This window comes from Etheostoma cragini, chromosome 2, assembly GCF_013103735.1.
Source record: "Etheostoma cragini isolate CJK2018 chromosome 2, CSU_Ecrag_1.0, whole genome shotgun sequence".
Taxonomy (NCBI): domain Eukaryota; kingdom Metazoa; phylum Chordata; class Actinopteri; order Perciformes; family Percidae; genus Etheostoma; species Etheostoma cragini.
The window spans coordinates 17,416,740-17,436,014 of NC_048408.1; the positions used below are offsets into that span (position 1 = coordinate 17,416,740).

The following is a 19,275-nucleotide window of genomic DNA, read 5'->3' on the forward strand; positions in this document are numbered from 1 at the left end:
TATTGTACATGCTCTGTAGTTTAGTCTAATGAACATATTCTATCATATAATCTGATGCCAAGAATCAGCATACACTTCTGAATCTGTCCTCTTTCATTTATAAACAATGTCCATTTGGTATTCTCCAAGTTGGCGAGAAGAGGTAAGAATATTCTGAATCCTTGACATATTAGGGTTTGCACAAGAAGAAGGTGGCTGCTTGGAAATAAAGTTTAGTCATAGGTCAGTAGCTCTCAACCTTCGTAGCTCGTGACCCCTTAAACAAAGCAATGTCTAATTACAACCCCTCATTGCAGATGTTTACCAGTCATGACTTGTGACCATTTTAATCAAAGAGTGAATCATTTTTTGGTGTCCTAATGAAGTAATATTATCAAGAAGTTGAAAAAGAAAAGAAAAAAAGATTAGAGGTAAGTCTGAAAAAAAAGCCTTACATTACATTTAGCCGTTGCTTTTATCTAAAGCGAGCAACTAGGGGTCAAGTGTCTTGCTCAAGGACACATTGGTTGCATACATTTTTGTAGAAGAAAAACAAATTATGCTTTCTTTCTCTGTTAAACATCTTTAGATTTGTCTTACAAACACATAACAACATGTGGTATATAAGATAGAGGAATGAGAGGTAAAGGAACAGTTGTTTAGGTATGAGTCGTGAAGTGGAGGGAAAATGTGACTTGGGTGTTTCTTAGTTATTGTGTCGCTGCATGCAGATTTGCAAAAGGCTGTATCAGGATGGACCGACTGTAAGCCTGAGGGTCCAGAGGCAACTAGAGTATCTGGAATTAATCTGAGAAGCTCAGACTTTTTTAACCTAAACCCTGCTGTGATGACTGTCATAATTGAGTGCATGTTATGGAAATGCGTGGTGACAGTTCAAAAGGAATCGTGAAGAGTTGGGAGCTGGGGAGTGTAGGAGACAGGGATTTGTTTTGGGAAGATGTGTGCTGTGCAACAACTTCAACACATAGGCTATTGCTGCATGCAACCTCTGCAAGTGTACAGCCATGCTAGTGGCTTTGTGAAGCGTTTATCTTTAGCTAAATGCTATTGTCAACAGTTCACATACTTACAATGACATTTAGACAAGATGATGGCGCTCAGGGGCATAGCACAACATTCTGGGCCCTGTAGAAAGGCATTCTCTATGGGCCCCTCTCCACATCCAAAGGTACTCATTCTAGCATCTTTTTAGGCCCTCCTCACATGACAGCCCTGGGTACTAAATCCAATTTCCACCGCCAGTCTGACACCTCTGATGGCATTAGATGATAGTCTGAGAATAAGGAAAACAAGAATGTCAGAAAAGAATTACATGGCAATCTGTCAGGTAGATGTACAGTATTTAGTCCAGACCAAAGTTGTGGACAAAACAAACCTACATTGCCCATCCCTAGACCTAGGCCACTGACATGGCAACCCGTGTAATATAAGCCTCTTCAAGAAACGTGTAAAAAATTTGGATTTTCATTTTACAGTCTGTTAAGAAACAACAGTCAGAGTTATAAATGAAATTATTGTCAGCATTTATTCCTGAAGGATTTTACTATTTTCAGGCCTTTGAAGCAGCAGCTACTTTAGTATAATGTCTTTCAAATGGTCACCTACTGCACAACGGATGTTAGATTTTACTTACTGTGGAGGCCCACATGTTGTGACGGGAATAGGAAAACTCCAGTGACTCGGATGTGGCATATGAGGAGAACCAAAACTGCTAAGCACCCACTCACCATTCACTGTGAGGCAAACCATCAGGGGTTAGATATAATAGTTTCAATTTTGACTTCTATTCAGAGCTACTGTGAGGAGAAAATACTTCCCCTCATCCATTCCTACACCCTGAGACAATAATAGAGCTCTCAAAATGATTTCCATCTCAGCAATACTATAATAAAAACCGAGACTTGCACTTATGGCCCAGTCGGAAAACTTGTGAGAAATGTATTTACTCTAAAAGAGATATTAGGTTTCAAGGTTCTGATTCACAGATGCTAGACTTTAACTGAACCTAGCCACAGTTTGGGCCTCTCTCGTGTATTACAGCACCGTTACATTCAAGTCACAAGGCTAAGCATCCAATTTTCTGAAAAATGATTACCAGGCAATCTTTAAAACATTTACTGCTGTCCTGAAGGCATTTTCAGAATTCTGAAAGTCTTTTGACAAGTGGGGGTAAAAAATATTATTTTTTTCTCCCCAAGGTTGTGCCACTGTGGAATTGGTACTTTTACTTGAGTAAAGGATCTAAATTCTTCTTCCACCATGGCTGTTACCTAATAATCAAATATTGTAGTTGGAACTACACATCTCTTTGCTAATTTTGTGCAACATGAACCATAATTAAAAATATATATATTATTAGTAATATCGCTATATATTGATGTCTTGTTCCAATATTAGACATGTTCCCACACAATAGCATGTTAATATTCTGCATGTGTTTTACAAAAAGAACAAAGACATTATGTTCTGGCTTCCTGGATTAGAGTAGGAAGTTGAGGAAAAGGTTTAGTAGAGTGAGAATTCTCAAAATACCTTCTGAACAGCTGTACAATGAACTGAGTGGGAAAGTGTCAGTATAATTCCTAATCCTGATATGGCTCCAGGTTAATGAGTGATTCTGTATTGTCAACAACTGAGGGAGTTGTCAGTAAAAGAGCGAAGGAAGCTATCATGGTATCTGTCCTCGTCCACCAGGAGGATAAAGCAACCATTGTAGTATTGGGATCAGGACTTCCTCCGTCCATGTGGTCTTTACTGAGAGACCACAGTCTGAGGGAATATAAAACAGAGGCAGGCATGAGCTGAGGCCTTAAATGATACATAAATGGTATTTTACTCTTTTTATATACTGCGTCTTTTTGGAAAGAAGAAGAACCATAACTGCTCAAGCTTTCTCCCATCCGAGGCTGGTGATAAAAGGCTTTCCCAGATATCCACTGCTGTGGCCAGCTTGGCTCAGTGGTGGAGCAGGCGTGCATGTACTGAGAGGTTTATGTCTCAATGCAGAGCTCCAGTGTTTGAGTCTAACCTGTGACGATTTCCTGCATGTCTTCACCCTCTTTCTCCCCTTTTCCACTTAACTGTCCTGTGAAAAAAAAAAGATATTGACTGCCACGTAACCACCTAATATCAAATAATAATTTGACTGCGGTCAATAATAAAACCTGACTGTATCTATTTAAAAGATATATGACTGTCTTTATCCATCCTGTGTCTGGTAACCGCCATTGATAATATAAGTCATTTTTCTTATTCACTCCAACCTGTATGTACACGTGTGTGGGGGAAAGACTAGTTTAACATTTTAATGCACAGCAGATTTGCAACCTCTTCTGTGTATGTATTTTTACGTATGTTATTATATATTTTGGATGTCGTGTGAACCCAGTTAAATGTTGGCTTGGTGTTTCGGTAGGTAAATTAAGCTTTTCCACCATGGTGACGTAGGCCAGCCCGGTGAGGGTTCCAGGGATGGGTAGCAGTAAAGTAGTACAACGTCTTGTTGCCTCTAACTCGTCTTTTTGGCTCACTGTTTTGTGAAATCCTATAAAATACAATTTTAGTGTCAGTTCCTACAATTAAAATGTAATGCTGATAACACCAATGACTGTGGTCTATGAGAAACTATATCAATATACTGTAGTCACAGTGAAAAATCTATTGAAGGCTTTTTGTTGATTTTAATGTCACTCTCTGGCACCAATCGAAACTGCATCTACATGAGCTATTATTGAATTTCACTTTTTTACTGTAGAGTACTGGAGTGTACTGTTGGAAAGATGAAGACATCCCTGTCTGGGGCACTGCTGTCTGTATCACTTCTTAATGTCCCATTTTTTTTTAAGTCATTTTATTAGCTTAATGGACCTTGTGTGTCCAAAATGGTATTTCATATTCATATGACAAAATCACTGCAGCTGTAGTTATGGCTAGTTTGTCACTGAGATAAGACACCCAGGTGAGAAATTTCACTAAAATAAATCGGTTTGAAGCAGCATGTTTGGTAAGGAATTTGAAGAACAAATGGAGGTGTTAAAACCCCCCTTTGGAACAGTGAATGATTTGGATGTCTCTACTACTCTTTACGCAGCTTTTGGAGTTGAAGGTGACAACCTGAAGCCGTTTGGATCGTCTGGACCTTTCATTGAAGGGAAGAAAAAAACAAAAACTTTATGGGTGGGGCTTGGTGAAAGGAAAGCGAGGGAACTGAGAGCGAAAACAGGGTGATGTGTGTGCTGTGAATTCAAAGCTGGGTGGGTCTACACGGTTTCACATTCCCAAAAAACTCCCGTTGCCGTGCGTTAAAGCACTTTCAGGTAAATTGTATCCACGTTTCTTTACACTTTCTGAAGTTACAGGGCTAGTGTAAGGACCATACACTGTGGCATGCATGATTTGTGTGTTTTTTTTGGTGTTGAGTAGAGAAAGAGAGAAAAGTTAACTCCAGGTTTCCACCAGCGCTTTGAAGAATTGTGCGGATATTAGGCTACTGTGCGCAGAAAAGTATTTTAAGGAACACGCAACTCCACACTCTGCAGATGAGCATAGAGTGGAATAGTCAACAGTGATTAGATTTTTGTTTATAAGTTAGAGTTTAGTTTATTATTGGTTTCTGTATTCTCGCGCTCTTTTCAAAGTTGTTGACTTTAGTATTGTACAGGGCCTGTGTGTAATGGAGCGGCCCCAATTTGGGAATGCCTTAACACACCGCGGTCTAAACAAATGCGCCTTTCTTGTCGACGGAAACAGTGAAAATGAAAATGAGTCGTTAAGCAAACGGATTAGTTTTTCTGGGCGCAAAAAATGGGCCGCAATTAATCTGAGCTGTCATATTAAAGAAACAAAATGTGTGACTGAAAGTGTGAAACTGCTTATGCAATGTGTGTGTGACAGCTATACGGACATATTAAAAAATGTGTCTGTCTGAGAAACTTCTGGGCGAGTTAATTTGAGCTTGCATGCAACGGCTCTCTGTCAGTATTTCTTTCAGTTTGAGTAACAGTAGGCTATTAATTTGGGACAGCTGTGGGAATTGATGCTTCCTAATGTACACGCCTGTGTTACATAAGGATAATAAATAAGGCTGTGCATCCTTCCGCCTCGTTGTTGGCAGTTTTCAGAAAGCCACGATGTTGATGCTGGCTGGAATCGTTGTTCTGCACATTACCACCATCATACTGCTTCTGGTGGCCTCTATTCATAATGTAAGTGGATGATTATTATCTTGTTTATCATACGCCAAGTCCTCGAGTTAAGAACTTTTTTTAAGAGCCAACATATGCTTAAATCAAACTTTCACCAGCTCTTACAAAATATTAAAACAAGCAGGAAACTTGGAAAAGAGTTCATATAGGGAAACACAAGTTTAGTTGTTGACACAGTACGTTTGCTACTAGTCTAAGTCCACTAAATATTTCTTTGCATGTGTTGCAACCTGTGTGTGCATTGATATTTTTGACATCTGTGTTTATTCTCATCTCCCTGTGTGTCTCCAGGCCTGGTGGATCAATGATAGTTCTACATTGTCAACTGACTTGTGGGGCAGGTGGGAGTTGACAAACTCAGCCTGGCATTACACCAACCTGAAAGACTATCCAGAGGGTAATGTTCAGTCATTGACTTGATTTTACTGGAGACATAAAGTGTTAAGATGTACAATTCTACAATATGTTCCTAAACGATCAGTAATTACTGTATGCATGTAAATTGTGGTAATAGATCTGTTATAATGCATATAATTACACAGTGCTTCAAGGTGAACATGGCCTTGTGTCTGTGTTATTGTGGCTTCTTTACCGACTGTGTGTCTGTTTTGTCGTCCTGCTGCTGCAGATTATCTCCAGGCGGTGCAGGCCACTTCAGTGCTGGCCTGTATTTTTGCCATTCTGGCCTTGTTTGTGTTTGTGGCCCAGCTGTTCACCCTGCCCAAAGGCCAGAGGTTCACCTTCACCGGCATTTTACAGCTAATCGCCTGTAAGTAACCCAGTCAAAATTCTGACGTGTGTCACAAGTAAAAGTCCTGCATTGAAAATGTTACTTAAGTAAAAGTATGTCAGCAGAGCTTAGCTGGAGCATGTACAGATGTGCTCAGTGTTTTAAAACAAACATGGATGCAGTTGCAGGTCACTGATTTTCACTCCCGTTTCATCCAGGTTTAAGAGTCTACATCAGCAGGCTTGACCTGTTAATTCGTAGAGTCTGAACGACACATAATTGAAAATCATTGCAGTAAATTATGACTGTCAGTATGTTTGGTAGCCATCCACAGATACAGTTCATCCTAAGAATTTCACTCTGCCACATGTATGTTTAACAATAAAACTATAATTTATAAAATTATGCCAACAATTATTTAATACCTTAGTATTCTGTACACTAAAAAGGTATGTATAAGGGCTTCAGGCCACCCACACATTAGTGTTGGCCCAGTTTAAAATGCAACTCAATTTTAATATATGTAATATGGGGCCCTGTTCCATCTCTCATTCAATTAAGGGGTCCTTGCCTTAAATTTTTTTTGAAGACCCCTGGTTTGGAAATAAAATATACTAATAAGGGCTGCTAACTAACATTTTCACTATCAATAAATCTGATTATTTTCTTCATATTTACAAAAGAAACCCATCAAATATTCAAGTTTCTGGAACAAGAACATATTTCCCTTTGATCAACTAATCAACTAGTTGACAGCTCAGCTCTTGCTAATTATTAATCAGCAGCAAGGGCAGAATATTGTCATGATTAACCCTTAAAACCGTCATTAAGTTACAATACTAACTTGAGTATTCAAATGCAAATGGTAAAGTTAAGCCACATTCATACTACTAAATTAGGTGTAGTAATCTTACATTTCAGTAAAAGATCTCATGCTGTGCTTTTGGTAAAAAGAACATATTCATGTAGACAGAAGTACTGTGAACTACAGCAATCTCTGTCACTATACAATTAAGTAAATATGGTCAAATATGGATTGTCTAGCTTTTGTGCTGCTACTACATTAAACAAAGTTACAGAAAGTACAAAATGGGATTTTAACATGTACAGTATTGTCATGACTTGATATCATTGAGAAATTAGCAAGGTGAATCAGTCACGTTTCTCATTTGATTGTGATTGCAGTGGAACAGTCTGCTACACCGTCCTTGTTAATGGGCCTGATCTTATAATAGGAGCAATAATTACTTTTGAATTGTGCCTTATTTGGGTGTACGTGACAATATTCCCATTTTCTCACCCGCAGGCCTGTGTATAATGATAGCAGCCTCAATCTACACAGCAGAGCTTCACACCAATGAAACGGGGGGAGGATATGGACAATCCTACGTCCTGGCCTGGATCTCTTTTGTCCTCACCTTCATCTTAGCAATCACCTACCTCATCCTGCGAAAGAAGAGCGAGTGAGAGGATAAAAGGAATGAGGGCATGCCTGGGATCATGTTCCCAGTTTGAATTTGTGAAATTAAATAATAGGAAAAGGAAGTGTTTCAAAAATGATGGAAAAGACTGTACCTAGGAAAATGTGTTGGTTTGTGTTTACAAGAGCCATTTGTTTATATTTTGAATATCATATCATCATCAATATCAAATTGAAATGGAAGTCATACATGCAGTCATGAAGGGCTGAACTTAATCATTTTACTTGATAGATTTCTATTTAATTCAAGAGGTGTAGGGTAATACTTAACACTGTAAAGGAATAGACATTTTGAGAAATATACATCCCTTCTTGCATAGAGTTGGATGAGAGAAAGATGCCAGACATATCTGTGCATAAGGTATGAAGCTACTGCACGCAGACAGTTAGCTAGCATAAGACTGGAAATAGCCAGCCAAAAACCAAAGTGTAAAAATGACATATTGGGGTTTTGTGGGTCTTTTTCCTAAACAAAAATTATTTCTTTATGAAACAACCAAAGTTGATTAAGTAGGAGAAAAAAAGCGTAAACATAATAAGCCCTTTTGAAATTCAGTAGTTGAAAATACTCTGTGAGATGACAGTACTTATCCTATATAATCACGTCGTGAGGCTGAAAGTTACTACTGCATGTTTCCAGAGTAGAGTGATTTAATACTGTATCTGTGAAGGAACAGCATGTTGGCAAAACTGCAACATTCCCATTGCAGTACTTGAACAATCAGAAAAGACAATCCTTAATATACAGTAGAGTGTGTGTGTGTGTGTGTGTATATATATATATATATATATATATATATAGTAGTAATCATTTATCCTTATTTTACAAGTGAAGTATAGTGTATCCTTTTTTTTTAAATCTGTTTTGTAACATTATGTATTGAGTTCTTAAAAAAAAAAAATCGTGTTGGATTTTGTGTCTGTAGTTGGCTGCTGTCATAAGAAAAGTACATGCAATTTGTACAAGTGAACATAAATTGAACCAGGGATAGAGGACAACAGTGTTTCATTTCATCTTAATTCCAAACTATGCAATAGGATTTGCTCATAATTACATTGGAATTTAAGCCATATCATGTATTAATAAACACATTATTACACAAAGCCTTCATCTTTTATCTATTAAACTGCTGTAAATGCAAGTAAAGTCACTGTTACATAATAAATATGTATATATATTGGTCCAGTTTTGTAGCCATCACTCAAGCAAACAAGATTTCTAAAATGAATTTAAATTTAGTCTTAAATTAGCATCTTGACAAAAAACAAGGACAACACACAGTACTAGAAAATGCTATTGAAATTTTCTCTAATTTTTAAATCTGTGTGACTTTGCTTAATAAAAGCAAAGTATTACAAGCATTTCACTGAGTTAAAGTTACAACATTGAACACTTCTTTAGGCCTTACAACAGACCTAGTCAGAAACAGGAATGTTCCATTATATAAAGTATCGTTCCCAGAGGAAGGGAGTAAAAACTAAATGCCTTGGCCAGACGGCGTGATGCGCTCCTGAACCACCAGGTGGAGAAGATGATTCTGCTCTGCAGTCAGAAACGGCCTGAGGGGACAAAAACAAAAACAAACACATGATCAATATGGACAATTAGGATTGAGAAGCAATAAAAATGCTGTTCAGTTCCCATCACATAATGGAAATTATCACTTTTAAATGCTCACCATAGCTCAGTCTGAAGAGACTTGAGGGACTCTGTGTCCTTCTCCTGACATGCCATCTGCGAAACAGATTTGCTGTTATGGGCTGCACAAATAAAAAACATAACTGCAGATTCCAATGACCTTGACAAGTTTACAGAGTTTTGTCAATGTTTATGCTCATTCATAACTCTGTGGATAGAGTCTGTTCATCCAGAAAAAGTTGCTTTAAAAGAATCTTTTATTTAAGCCATGAATAAAATTAAATCAAGAACTGTGACTACTGATTGCCTCATATTATGATAGGTAAAAGTCTACCAACACTGCAAATAAAAACAAACACTAGCACATTTATCTCTGTCACGTGAAGGCTGTGAAGACCATCCTGCCTTGTGCAGGAAGGGTCAGGAAATCCTGTGAACCCCAAGTAGGTGGATGATAAAACTCACAACTACGGACTGCAAGAGCAGGAAAACATTCTCAGGCAGGAAGGTCACTGAAAGAGAAGACATGATCCATGTTTACACTTCAAATAAATGTGACTCATGGGATTCATGATCTGCATTCCTAGTGAAAAGACAGTGTCTATAATTCATAGATAATGGATAAATATTGACGTGCATTTACCTTGGCTGTGAGGGTCAAAAGACTCCCATGCATATCTCTCCAGGGTCTGGGCATGTTCTGGCAACAACTTCTGAGGTGGGGGCTGCACAACAACGGCAACATTAGACCATCAAAGTGCTGCTGCACCAGCACGTAATGTAAAGATGTGGGATAAATGATTAATATAGTGTCATACAATATCAATACTCTTGGCATCAGTTATGCAATATTTTCTGTTGTGCTGCGAATATGGAGGTGTTTACTTCTTTTAATGCTTAAAATGTAACTGCTTTGTTTCCCCCCTTTGGCTAGTTGATGGCTGTTTGACAAATAATTGGCAAATGTACATCTTGTTGTAAATCTGGTAAATAAATAAAAAATACTTTGCACTAGGTACACAATGTTTCATCACGTCTTATAAAAACTCTGTTAAAATATGGCTTTCCATAAGTTTAGTGAAATCCAGAACTAGTTTGATTCATAAAAATGATTTTCCCTTATTGAGGCTGTATTTTCCACTTTGGTTACACATGGTTGGTTTTCTTGCTATGTCTTGTCTTATAATATCAAATAAACGTGCCTACCTCAAGAAACATCAGCAGTAGTACTCTGGAGATCTCACATTTTGCCACAATGTCCAGAAATGCACCTTTTATTTATGAAAATTAAGATACAGAAAAGAAATGAAGAGAGTTCAATAGTTCTCTATTTTCCAGTCAGCCTAATCACATAAACTGCAACAATGATATTAAAGCTGACAGTGAGACACTGCTTTTAAAAACTGTTCCTGGTGTCTTTGTTCAAACATCCAGCTGTTGATCTCAGCAAGAGAAATGTTTTTGACATATTGTATTTAGCCTCCATTCCAAAAATTCTGTCACTGGGGATTTATACATTTATAGGATTATTTTAGGCAGGTGGAAATGAAAAGTCTCACCAACAGGGGTGCTGATGCCTGGTAGCTGCAGTCCCCTCTCCTGGCATATCAGCTGCATCTCAGTGAACACTGACAAAGCACCGTCGTAGTCACCTGCAAAAACACAGGAGCTTAAACTTCAGTAAAATCTAAAAAAAAATCATACTTGCACATAAAACACACAGCAGCTACATATGAGATGTATCAGACGGTCTGACTGAACTCACGGGTGAGAATTTTACAAGTGGCCATTTCTCCCATTGACAGCAGAGCTTCAATTGGCGTCTGTGTCTGCAACTCTGCAGCCCTCTGGTAATGAACAATAGCCTCTCCTGGTCTGTTCATCTCCTATTGAAACCAGAAGAGGAGATGGGATTAACATGGCATTTAAATAATAGTAACAAGTTAAAATCAAAGCGAAGATGAGGAAAATGTATCTCTTAGGACAACTTAGAGATCTGATCTAAAGTTTAACCTTCAGCGCGTTGCCAAGTTCTAGACACAGGCTGGCTGCCATCACAGGCTGGTTCATCTCAATGTGCACCTGTAAGCCATTTGTACATCAGCATTATTTTACAGTCTCTATAGAAATGTACTCCATAATATATTCTGCAAACCCTTAATTTGTATATACAGTATAGTCCACAAACATTACATACAGTATATACTGTATACTATGAATATTTGGGTATTTTACAAATATTTCGCAGATGTGCTTTAAGCGAAAAAAAAAAAAAATAGGTATCATAATTGTACCTTGATGGCAAAACTGTAGCAGTTGAGTGCAGCCTGAAGGTGCTCATCAAAGCCCGGGGCCTGGAGCGCCCGGTTCTCCTTCTCGGATGAGAGAAAGAGGCGGGCAGCATCGGTTAATGCCAGAGCCTCTCCGGGAGCATTAAAAAGAGTTTGCTCACACCTGCAGTTAAGAAATTCAGGATGTGTAACAACAGCAAACATGTCATCTGTATGAATACATACAGGCTCTCTCCAACATCTTATTGTGTGGGACATTAATAACTAGTGAGGGGTCCTCACTCACTGGACTGCACTTTTATGAGATGATCTGAATATGTAAAACACAGTAGCAGAAATTCCAAAAGCTCCTAACAAACATGGTATGATTTGCATAATAGGGGGGGGAGAACTGACAAATTACTTAATTATTGCATAGACAATGTAGTACATTTTTTGATGGTTCCGTTCAAGCGTGTCACAACAAGCATGTTTACATGCTTTTTCCAAAAACAGCAGTTATTTGAAAAATCTTTTATGATATGAAGGGAAGACTTTAGGTACAAAGTGCATGGCTGAAACTAATACCTGGACAATCCACCAATATGTGACTACTGAACACCTCTTATCTAAGGCCATGGGCATTAATAAGCTGCTTTGACAGCCACCACTCATCTGGGAAAGATTTACACAAAATTTGAAGCTCGGTTTGAGGGACTTTGCTCCTTTTTAGCCAGAAGAATATTAACAAGGTTGCCCACTGATCTTGGGTAATAAAGTATGGCTCACAGTTGGCATTGTTGCAAAGATGTTGGATGAGGCAAAGGTCAGTGCCCTGTTAAAGATACATTTACTAAACAGCGGTCTTTTTAATCACCTTTTTACCGCAACTCTGGAAGACTTGGAGTTAAGCACTGAAGTTGTTCTTAAAAAAGGAAATGTGTTTGGAGATTTTCCGAGCGGATATTGCAAAAGTTTAATCTATCAACAAGCGTTACTCTGGTTGGTTGTAGCACCATCCTATTGCGTACTGAGGGAATTTGAAAGACAAGGTTTATCCCGCCCCTCGGATTGAGCCCTGCCAATGGTGAGTTTCCACACCCAACATCTTGATATGTGTCTGGCTTGTCAGGCTATAGAAGTGGGCTATTGTGTAAAACATCACTTTATGTCGTCTCTTGTGTTGTGTTGGACACTGGTTCAGGTCAAGCTGGGGAAAAAGGTGTGAGAATTCATAATTGCCAACTCACCTAGCCATGGCCAGGTTACAGAAGGCGGCATACTGAAGGCAGTCCTGCTGCTTCAGCTCCTTGGCTAACTGACCTAGCACAGGGGAAAACAGCAAAATACATGCAAGGCAAACTGTGAAGAAACCGTTAAATGACACACGTTCTCTACAACATGGAGGATAACAAGGAGAAAGGCTGAAGGTGGTGCCATGTTGTGCGTATTGAACGAATACTGTAATTTTGGCGTTAACAGTATAAAGGTAACGTTAGGTTACAACAGCTGTGCAGAGAACAGCTGGCACTTACCAAACTGCTCACTTGCCTCCGCTACATTGGGCTTCCGAAGAAAACGCCTGGGACAAGGAAACAAGCATTTCAATTGTCTAAGATATCTCTATAGTAGCAAGCTAGTAAAAACACTTCAGTTAACTGTTCAGGTGCTAAACAGAAGAATGAATAAGCTAATGAATCTTTAAGGTCATTCTTGTGGATTCAGCGAGCCCAATTGTATTCATCTATGATGTTTGCCATTTCATTGTAGTGACACCATTTAAAAAACAACAACTTGATGTCACTGTATTTAATGACCTTTAGGATAATCACAGCCTTATGAAACTTTACATCCTGAAACTAGAAACATAAGGCAATCAGAGGATGTATGGCTTCCTAAGTGTATAGCCGTTAAAGCCGCCCAGAATATTATTGGATGGATTCAAATGTTGCAGATTTATCAGTCAAACATTCATTGCTACTCCAGCATAGTAGAACAAAAATAGATTTCAACATTAGTAATAGTCAAATTCCCCTACCTATTCTCTACAATTTCAAAATAGTAACACCAAACTAGTAAATATCTTTATTAAGGTGGCAGGAGTGAAACTGAGTCATTGTCAACCTTTGTTGTGGTCTGATTCAAAATGATGAAGACAGCTGGGGTCCAATTCAGAAAGAAGGTTGAGTGAAAACTCTGAGTTTGATAACGCTGTGATGAGGGAAACTCTGGGTTTTCTGTTTCAGAAAGGGAGGTTAATCCAACCTGATAGAGAAGGGTTTCTCTCAGTCTCCTACCTCTGACAAAGCACCCTCTCATTTCCTCATTCATTCATTGAGTCTGTATCAGGCACATTTTACTGAAGTTTTTTTATCTGCATGAATACAAAAACAGTGTAGGTTTATTAACTGTGTTAGGCCGACTATAAAATTATTTTTTCTCTCAAAACATGGCATTTCCTTGTTGTTGTTGACAATCCCGTTGATTACTCGCAGGGTGTTAAACATATGTTGGGGGATAATATTGAGGCTCCTATTATAGATGCATTTTCATTTCCTGGTACTAGTCTACCTATTTGAGCGGTATTGTTTTTCTTCCCAGTCTATCAGTTATGTAGCCTATATAACCTTATCTGTCCTCAAATCACTAACGTCACCCATCGTGGACATGCTCCACATCCGAGCACATTCTTTGTGTCGCATTACACTTTTTTGCAAACAGCAGTTTTCTTTACAACATTGGTGAAGCAATGCATGTTAGTAAAGCCACTATATACCAAAGAGCCGAGTGTGAGTCGCTCTGAAACATTTTTTAAACGTTGTTGTAATGTTCCCTGGACAGAAACCAGTAACAGCCATTAAAAATGAGTTCCACAGTATTGCAGATGAATGATGTAAACCCTCTGAAATAAAAGATTATGAATTATAATTCTGTTAATGATGGTGCTGCAGCCTCAGAATAGGATTGTGGGCCTAGTACTTTTTGCCCGCTGGACTGCAAATAAATTAGATTAAAGGTTTGATGGCATTTCACCAGTAATATTATACTTATGATTAAATATGAAAAAAATACACTATATTGGAACTTAAGCATTTACTTTAGCAGAAATGTTCTTCCATGCAAAGACTCTCTCTTTTGCAGCAGCTCTTTTGTACATGAGTATTTCCACCAGTTTGTTTGTGGTTGTAACCATGGGGAACATGGCTTCATTCAGGCTGCCTTTTTATAGTGGTGGTGCGCTTAACTCGGAATCACCCTACTCTGAGTTTATGGAACCTACAGTCAGCTGTTCTGGAACCAAGAACTCAGAGTTCGCCATCTCAGGGTAAATCAACTCAGAGATCAGATTGAGACTGGATTAGACTCAGACTTTGTCAGGACGTCCTTCCTGAAACGCCCCCTGGAGAATATTGGATCCATACAACAATGTAGTTGTTAAGATTATTTATTAATAATACGATTATTTTATGTTCTTGGCAACTAACGTGATTTGACCAAATTATGTACAGATTTTCTGTCATTCTTTTATCAAATGGCTTGAAAAACAAGTGCATATAGTTGCCATTAGTGACGACTAAAAAAATCTGAGCCCCGAATTTTTACAACACAGCTAGCTAGATGTTTGACAGGAGCTAGCTACATTAACCAGTTAAATACTACTATTCATGAACCTAACTAAACCAATGTAATCTATCAACATGATATGATATTACATTAGAAACAGCATCACATGCATATTCATTTAGATTAAATAACGTATTATGGACACTGAAAGTAAAGGCAATGGGCTAAATGTTAGCTTAACCTAGCTAGCTTAGCGCTAACTAGCTGTATCACGTATATTAAGCATTATTGTCAAGTAACGTAACGCTAATCTTGATATTCACTAATCTTTCTATTTGAACTAATGTAACTTAACGCCTTACTTTTTCAGTTTGTTGGACACGGCACGGTATCTTGCCAGAAAATCGCCCTCTGCAGCCATAGTCAATGCAGAAAAACACAACAAACCAAACCAGGAAGTCACACTGAGAGAAGAGATGCGGTTGGCTCGTAGAATCGAAACCTAGCAATTCCATTGGTCAGGGTGATGCTTAGCTGGAGGAGGGAATGCCCAAATAAGGAGATATGTGTCAGAAACAGAAATCAGACGGAGAGGTATTTTTATGTAGTCTTTTACTTTTAAAAATGTTCCCGGCTACATTTCAGAGGGACACACTGTACTTGTTTTTGTTCTTTTTATTTAACATTTTACTCCCCTACATTTATTTGACAAGCAAAGTTTGCCTACTAGTTCATTTCAAAATCATATTTTGAAGCTATGATGCATGTTTATACAGTAAATCTGACCTCACAACAGTAAATAACATAGTTTATATTAGTTTTACTGCAACCAGCTGCAACATTACAATGTTAATGCATCCATATAAAGAATATTAAACATTACAATGTAACACTGATAGAGGCCATTTTGCCCGCATAATGCGTAGCCTAGCCTACTTTTGCTTTTGTTCTTTGAGTGTATTTAGCTGATAATAGGCCTACTTTGGTATTAAACAAATACAAAATTTAATAACAAGATAGAAGATTCTTTACTGTTTAGAATCTAAATACTTTCTCTACCACTGTTAACCGGTGACAACGACACAGCAAAGCAAACTGAGGTCATCTCAGCCACTGATATGAATATCCCAACCTGGTAAAACAAGTTTATTTCTGGTTCAAAAATTTTCATAGACTGACTCAAATACGCCTTCATGCTGGTCTTGTGTGGGTTTTGCCATCTGTGGAGGAAGTAAAAGACAGGTCACCAACTGCTTTATTGTTTTCCACTGATAACAGAATGTAACAAAGCACCTGAAGTGTACACTGACCGTTACTTTGGGTTCCCTTTTCTTGGGTTTAGCTTTGCTTTGGTCTGGCTCTCTGTTGGTAGCTGAGTGATCCAGCACATCATAAATGGACCTGGGCCGAGTCTCTAGACTCTGAGAGAATTTCTCATGTCAGTTTCCAGCAATTGTAAAAAATTGACATAGCAGGGACGGTGGAGGACTAAATTTATGTGGTGCAATTTAATTCAAGTAAGATGTGTCTGCCTGTAAACTTAATAGTAGAAAGATGCTTACAGCATAAAAAGACGTAGATGGAGCTGTTATTTCATCCATGTTGTCTTCCTCCATCTCTCTCTCCTTCATTTCTTCTCTGTTTTGCTTTCGTTTTCTACCGGTGTTGCCGTGTTCAGTGGTGCATTTCTTCTAAATAATGTCAATTGAAATGCATTAAAATGAAAATTAATAACAAAAACTGGATAACAAACAAACTAGACTGAATCAGCTCCCTCTCTAGTTTTGTGTTTATTGTGAGTTTAGTATTTAATAACATCTTTCCATTTTATCCATTTAATTTAATTAAACCTTTAATTTTAAGAAGTTACTTAGTTGCTGGTACACAACCGTTTGTAAGTTTGACTATGGTTGCTTATTATATGTATCTGCTCTATTGTAAAAGTTGCTTGATGACAACTATCAAATAGTTGCTGATTCGTTTTGTGTTGATCGACTAAATATAATTTGAACATTAACAAACAAAAAAACTTCCTCTGGAGCTTCTGAAACTCAGTGACATTACTACCTGTTTATAACAAAGCAACATACTTCCATTGCAAAATGCTTTTTCTTAACGTCCGCCATGAGAGGGACACATCTTACCCCATGTCCTCTGAAGACACACACTGAGCCAACCACACTGAAAACCAGCAGCACACCAGTGAAGACAGCAACTATGATGAATTCTGTGTAATCCAACATTACGAGATCCTTGTAGCCGTCACCTGGAAAACACCCACCAGTCAATGTCAGTATGTGCACGAATGTTTCATAACTGGCTGAAGGATTCCTCATCTGTCGAAAAAGCAATCCACAGTCTAAAAGTATTTAAGATCTATGGACTTTTGCATATTTCAATATAAACTGATTTCACTGGTCATCTAATGGCTTTTGACATCTATACAGTTATTCCCAATCTGGGGGTCGGGACCCTCCAGGGGGTCCCAAGATGGGGACATAAAACTTTAAATGGTTCATTTGATCCTTCAAACGAACCATTTGATGATTTGAAATGAATCGTCAAATGGTTGAACTGCTCACAATAAAGTATACATTATTGTTAGCTCAAGTGCAATTGAACAACTCATTGGAAACAAATTACACAACATTGCCTCTGTTGGCTTTACAATAGAGGGTGAACATTTTTTTGAGTAATTTCACATTTGTTAATGTGATAGGGAGAGAATAGAGCATAGGAATACACAGGAGCGGGCGGGACGAAGAAATGTGTGTTTTGAGTGTAAGAAGATCTTCGTTAGGAATTAAGTAATGACATCGCCTAGGCCTGCAGGTAATGTACAGTGTAGCCTTAATTCCGAGGCAACCCCAGTGATATGATAGGAGTATTTTTGTGGGTTCGGGATGGGATCGGAGCGACAATTGATTCCTGTGTCACCCTCTACTTTACAGAGAGTAGCTATCTCCTGCAGCTCTGTGGAGGAAGGTCTGGCAACGCAAGTCTTGGTTAACCTTAAATTTCATTTAATTTGTACTAAGTTAAACATTTTCAACTGTTGCCCCGTCCCTATTTTCATGCCACTGTTCAGTCTCATATTGAGTCCTGTGCAATCCCAAAGTGCTTTGAGACAGAAAATGAAGAGGAGCTAACTTGCCCCACATCCAGGGGGTCTTCATCATCAGGCAGAGGAAAAGGTTGAGGACAGTCTTTTAAGTCTTTTACAGAGAGCCCACACCTTGTTATAACCTCCAGTTTAAAGATCTCATGTAAAGACAGAACTGAAGAAATGTAATAAAGCTGCTTCTTTACTTCCCTAAACATCCGTTTCATTTTACATCCACTCTTTTCCTACTCACCTCTTACTCGAAGAAACCAGTAAACCTTAGCTGTTTTATACTGGCAACTGTATTCTCCTGACATTTTCAGATTTTTCAGCTCCAACGTCAGTATGACACTTTGTGTCTGGCCGGTTGTCTCAGAGACGTCACAGCTATAAATCAGAGTTTGGAGAGGATCGGAGCACGTCAAAATGTCTCTGCTTTGGTTTGCTGGCAACTCCAACTCACAATTAATGTTGATCTCTTCGCCTGTGAAAGCCACAAAGACTGTGTTCTCCAGCCTGAGTTCTGTGAGGGGACATAACATAAATAATATTTGAGCTAAAATGATTTGTCTTTTAAGTCAATTAATGAGCAAAATGATAAAAACATGTAAAAACATAATTTGATCAAAATGTAGTTGGATGGCTTACTCAGTGTGTTCATTCCTGAGCATACAGAAATCAAGAAAAAGACAATTGTCCAGATCGACACCAAAGAAAGATGCCACACTTGTTGAGCTTCCATCTTGTGATCTTTAGAGATATTTCTAGTATTCTTTGTTGAGGTTGTTTCACAAATCTATTCAGTGTTTCAGTTTGTCTTGGTATATGAACTGCAGCGCTGAATTTCCTGTTTCTGCCAAAACTACTTCCTTAAAATGTTTTTCTTGACACTGACTCATTTGTGACAATAAAGGGACCAAAGAGCTGATTAAAAGAGCCTTTGCAACTCTGTTTGATACATGATGTTCAACGTTGAAGCCTGAAAGTACTGTACAACACGAGGATACATACACAAATAAATTAAATTAAATTGTCGAAAGGTGTCCCCTAACTGGGTTTGTATTGTGTAACAGTAAGAGGAAATATTTCTGGTTGCATTTTTCCGTTATGTCAGCCTCTGGATGTGAAGTGAAGTGTAATGTTGGCTTTCCTCCACAGTGAGACAGTCTTGGAGAAACTATAGTGTGAGTGCACACAAGGCTGTTACTTAAAGTTCAATACTAAGGAGGTTGAAATCTCTACTTTTGAGCAAAATTGAAATTTTAAGCGTCAAACACTTTTTTTT

General features: G+C 38.3%; 3 protein-coding genes across 8 annotated transcripts in view; 1 reads left to right on the forward strand and 2 right to left on the reverse strand.

Moving 5' to 3' along the window:
• Positions 1–4,174: 4,174 nt before the first annotated feature.
• Positions 4,175–8,127, forward strand: emp1 (epithelial membrane protein 1). Of its 2 annotated transcripts, none has more exons than XM_034898402.1 (5): positions 4,175–4,316; positions 5,114–5,204; positions 5,496–5,601; positions 5,833–5,973; positions 7,241–8,127. In XM_034898402.1, the coding sequence occupies exons 2-5, from the start codon at positions 5,130–5,132 to the stop codon at positions 7,399–7,401; spliced, it is 483 nt and encodes a 160-aa protein (XP_034754293.1). In that variant the 5' UTR covers positions 4,175–4,316; positions 5,114–5,129; the 3' UTR covers positions 7,402–8,127. The 2 variants fall into 2 exon arrangements, with proteins under 2 accessions (XP_034754293.1, XP_034754284.1); XM_034898393.1 differs by having other exon boundaries at positions 4,185–4,323.
• Positions 8,128–8,312: 185 nt separating this feature from the next.
• zgc:101679 (uncharacterized protein LOC450058 homolog) lies at positions 8,313–15,360 on the reverse strand. Its single transcript, XM_034898386.1, has 12 exons — positions 15,250–15,360; positions 12,859–12,905; positions 12,574–12,646; positions 11,348–11,507; positions 11,067–11,135; positions 10,819–10,939; positions 10,613–10,705; positions 10,260–10,324; positions 9,697–9,778; positions 9,519–9,565; positions 9,094–9,149; positions 8,313–8,974 (listed from the first exon to the last, which is right to left on the reverse strand). The coding sequence occupies exons 1-12, from the start codon at positions 15,306–15,308 to the stop codon at positions 8,893–8,895; spliced, it is 954 nt and encodes a 317-aa protein (XP_034754277.1). The 5' UTR covers positions 15,309–15,360; the 3' UTR covers positions 8,313–8,892.
• Positions 15,361–16,001: 641 nt separating this feature from the next.
• si:ch211-243a20.4 overlaps positions 16,002–19,275 on the reverse strand; it is a 22,329-nt gene continuing 19,055 nt past the window's right edge. The window contains exons 3-8 of one of the 5 annotated variants that reach the window (XM_034893700.1): positions 18,639–18,754; positions 18,244–18,506; positions 17,032–17,153; positions 16,450–16,578; positions 16,198–16,308; positions 16,002–16,107 (exon numbers count right to left, since the gene is read on the reverse strand). In XM_034893700.1, coding sequence (XP_034749591.1) covers positions 16,045–16,107; positions 16,198–16,308; positions 16,450–16,578; positions 17,032–17,153; positions 18,244–18,506; positions 18,639–18,661 — 711 coding nt within the window. In that variant the 5' untranslated portion in view covers positions 18,662–18,754 and the 3' untranslated portion in view covers positions 16,002–16,044. Of the gene's footprint in view, positions 16,108–16,197; positions 16,309–16,449; positions 16,579–17,031; positions 17,154–18,243; positions 18,514–18,638; positions 18,948–19,275 lie in introns of those variants that run through there. The other 4 variants (XM_034893667.1, XM_034893690.1, XM_034893678.1 and 1 more) reach the window with 4 other exon arrangements.

Bases quoted from the DNA above. Each gene is read 5' to 3' on its own strand.
- emp1 (XM_034898402.1), top strand. From the start codon at position 5,130: ATGTTGATGCTGGCTGGAATCGTTGTTCTGCACATTACCACCATCATA. The intron at 5,602-5,832 runs GTAATGTTCAGT...CTGCTGCTGCAG, and splicing joins CCTGAAAGACTATCCAGAGG to ATTATCTCCAGGCGGTGCAG. The intron at 5,974-7,240 runs GTAAGTAACCCA...TCTCACCCGCAG, and splicing joins CATTTTACAGCTAATCGCCT to GCCTGTGTATAATGATAGCA.
- zgc:101679 (XM_034898386.1), bottom strand. From the start codon at position 15,308: ATGGCTGCAGAGGGCGATTTTCTGGCAAGATACCGTGCCGTGTCCAAC. The intron at 9,566-9,696 runs GTAAATGCACGT...CTTCTCTTTCAG, and splicing joins TTTTGACCCTCACAGCCAAG to TGACCTTCCTGCCTGAGAAT. The intron at 8,975-9,093 runs GTGAGCATTTAA...TTGTCCCCTCAG, and splicing joins TCTCTTCAGACTGAGCTATG to GCCGTTTCTGACTGCAGAGC.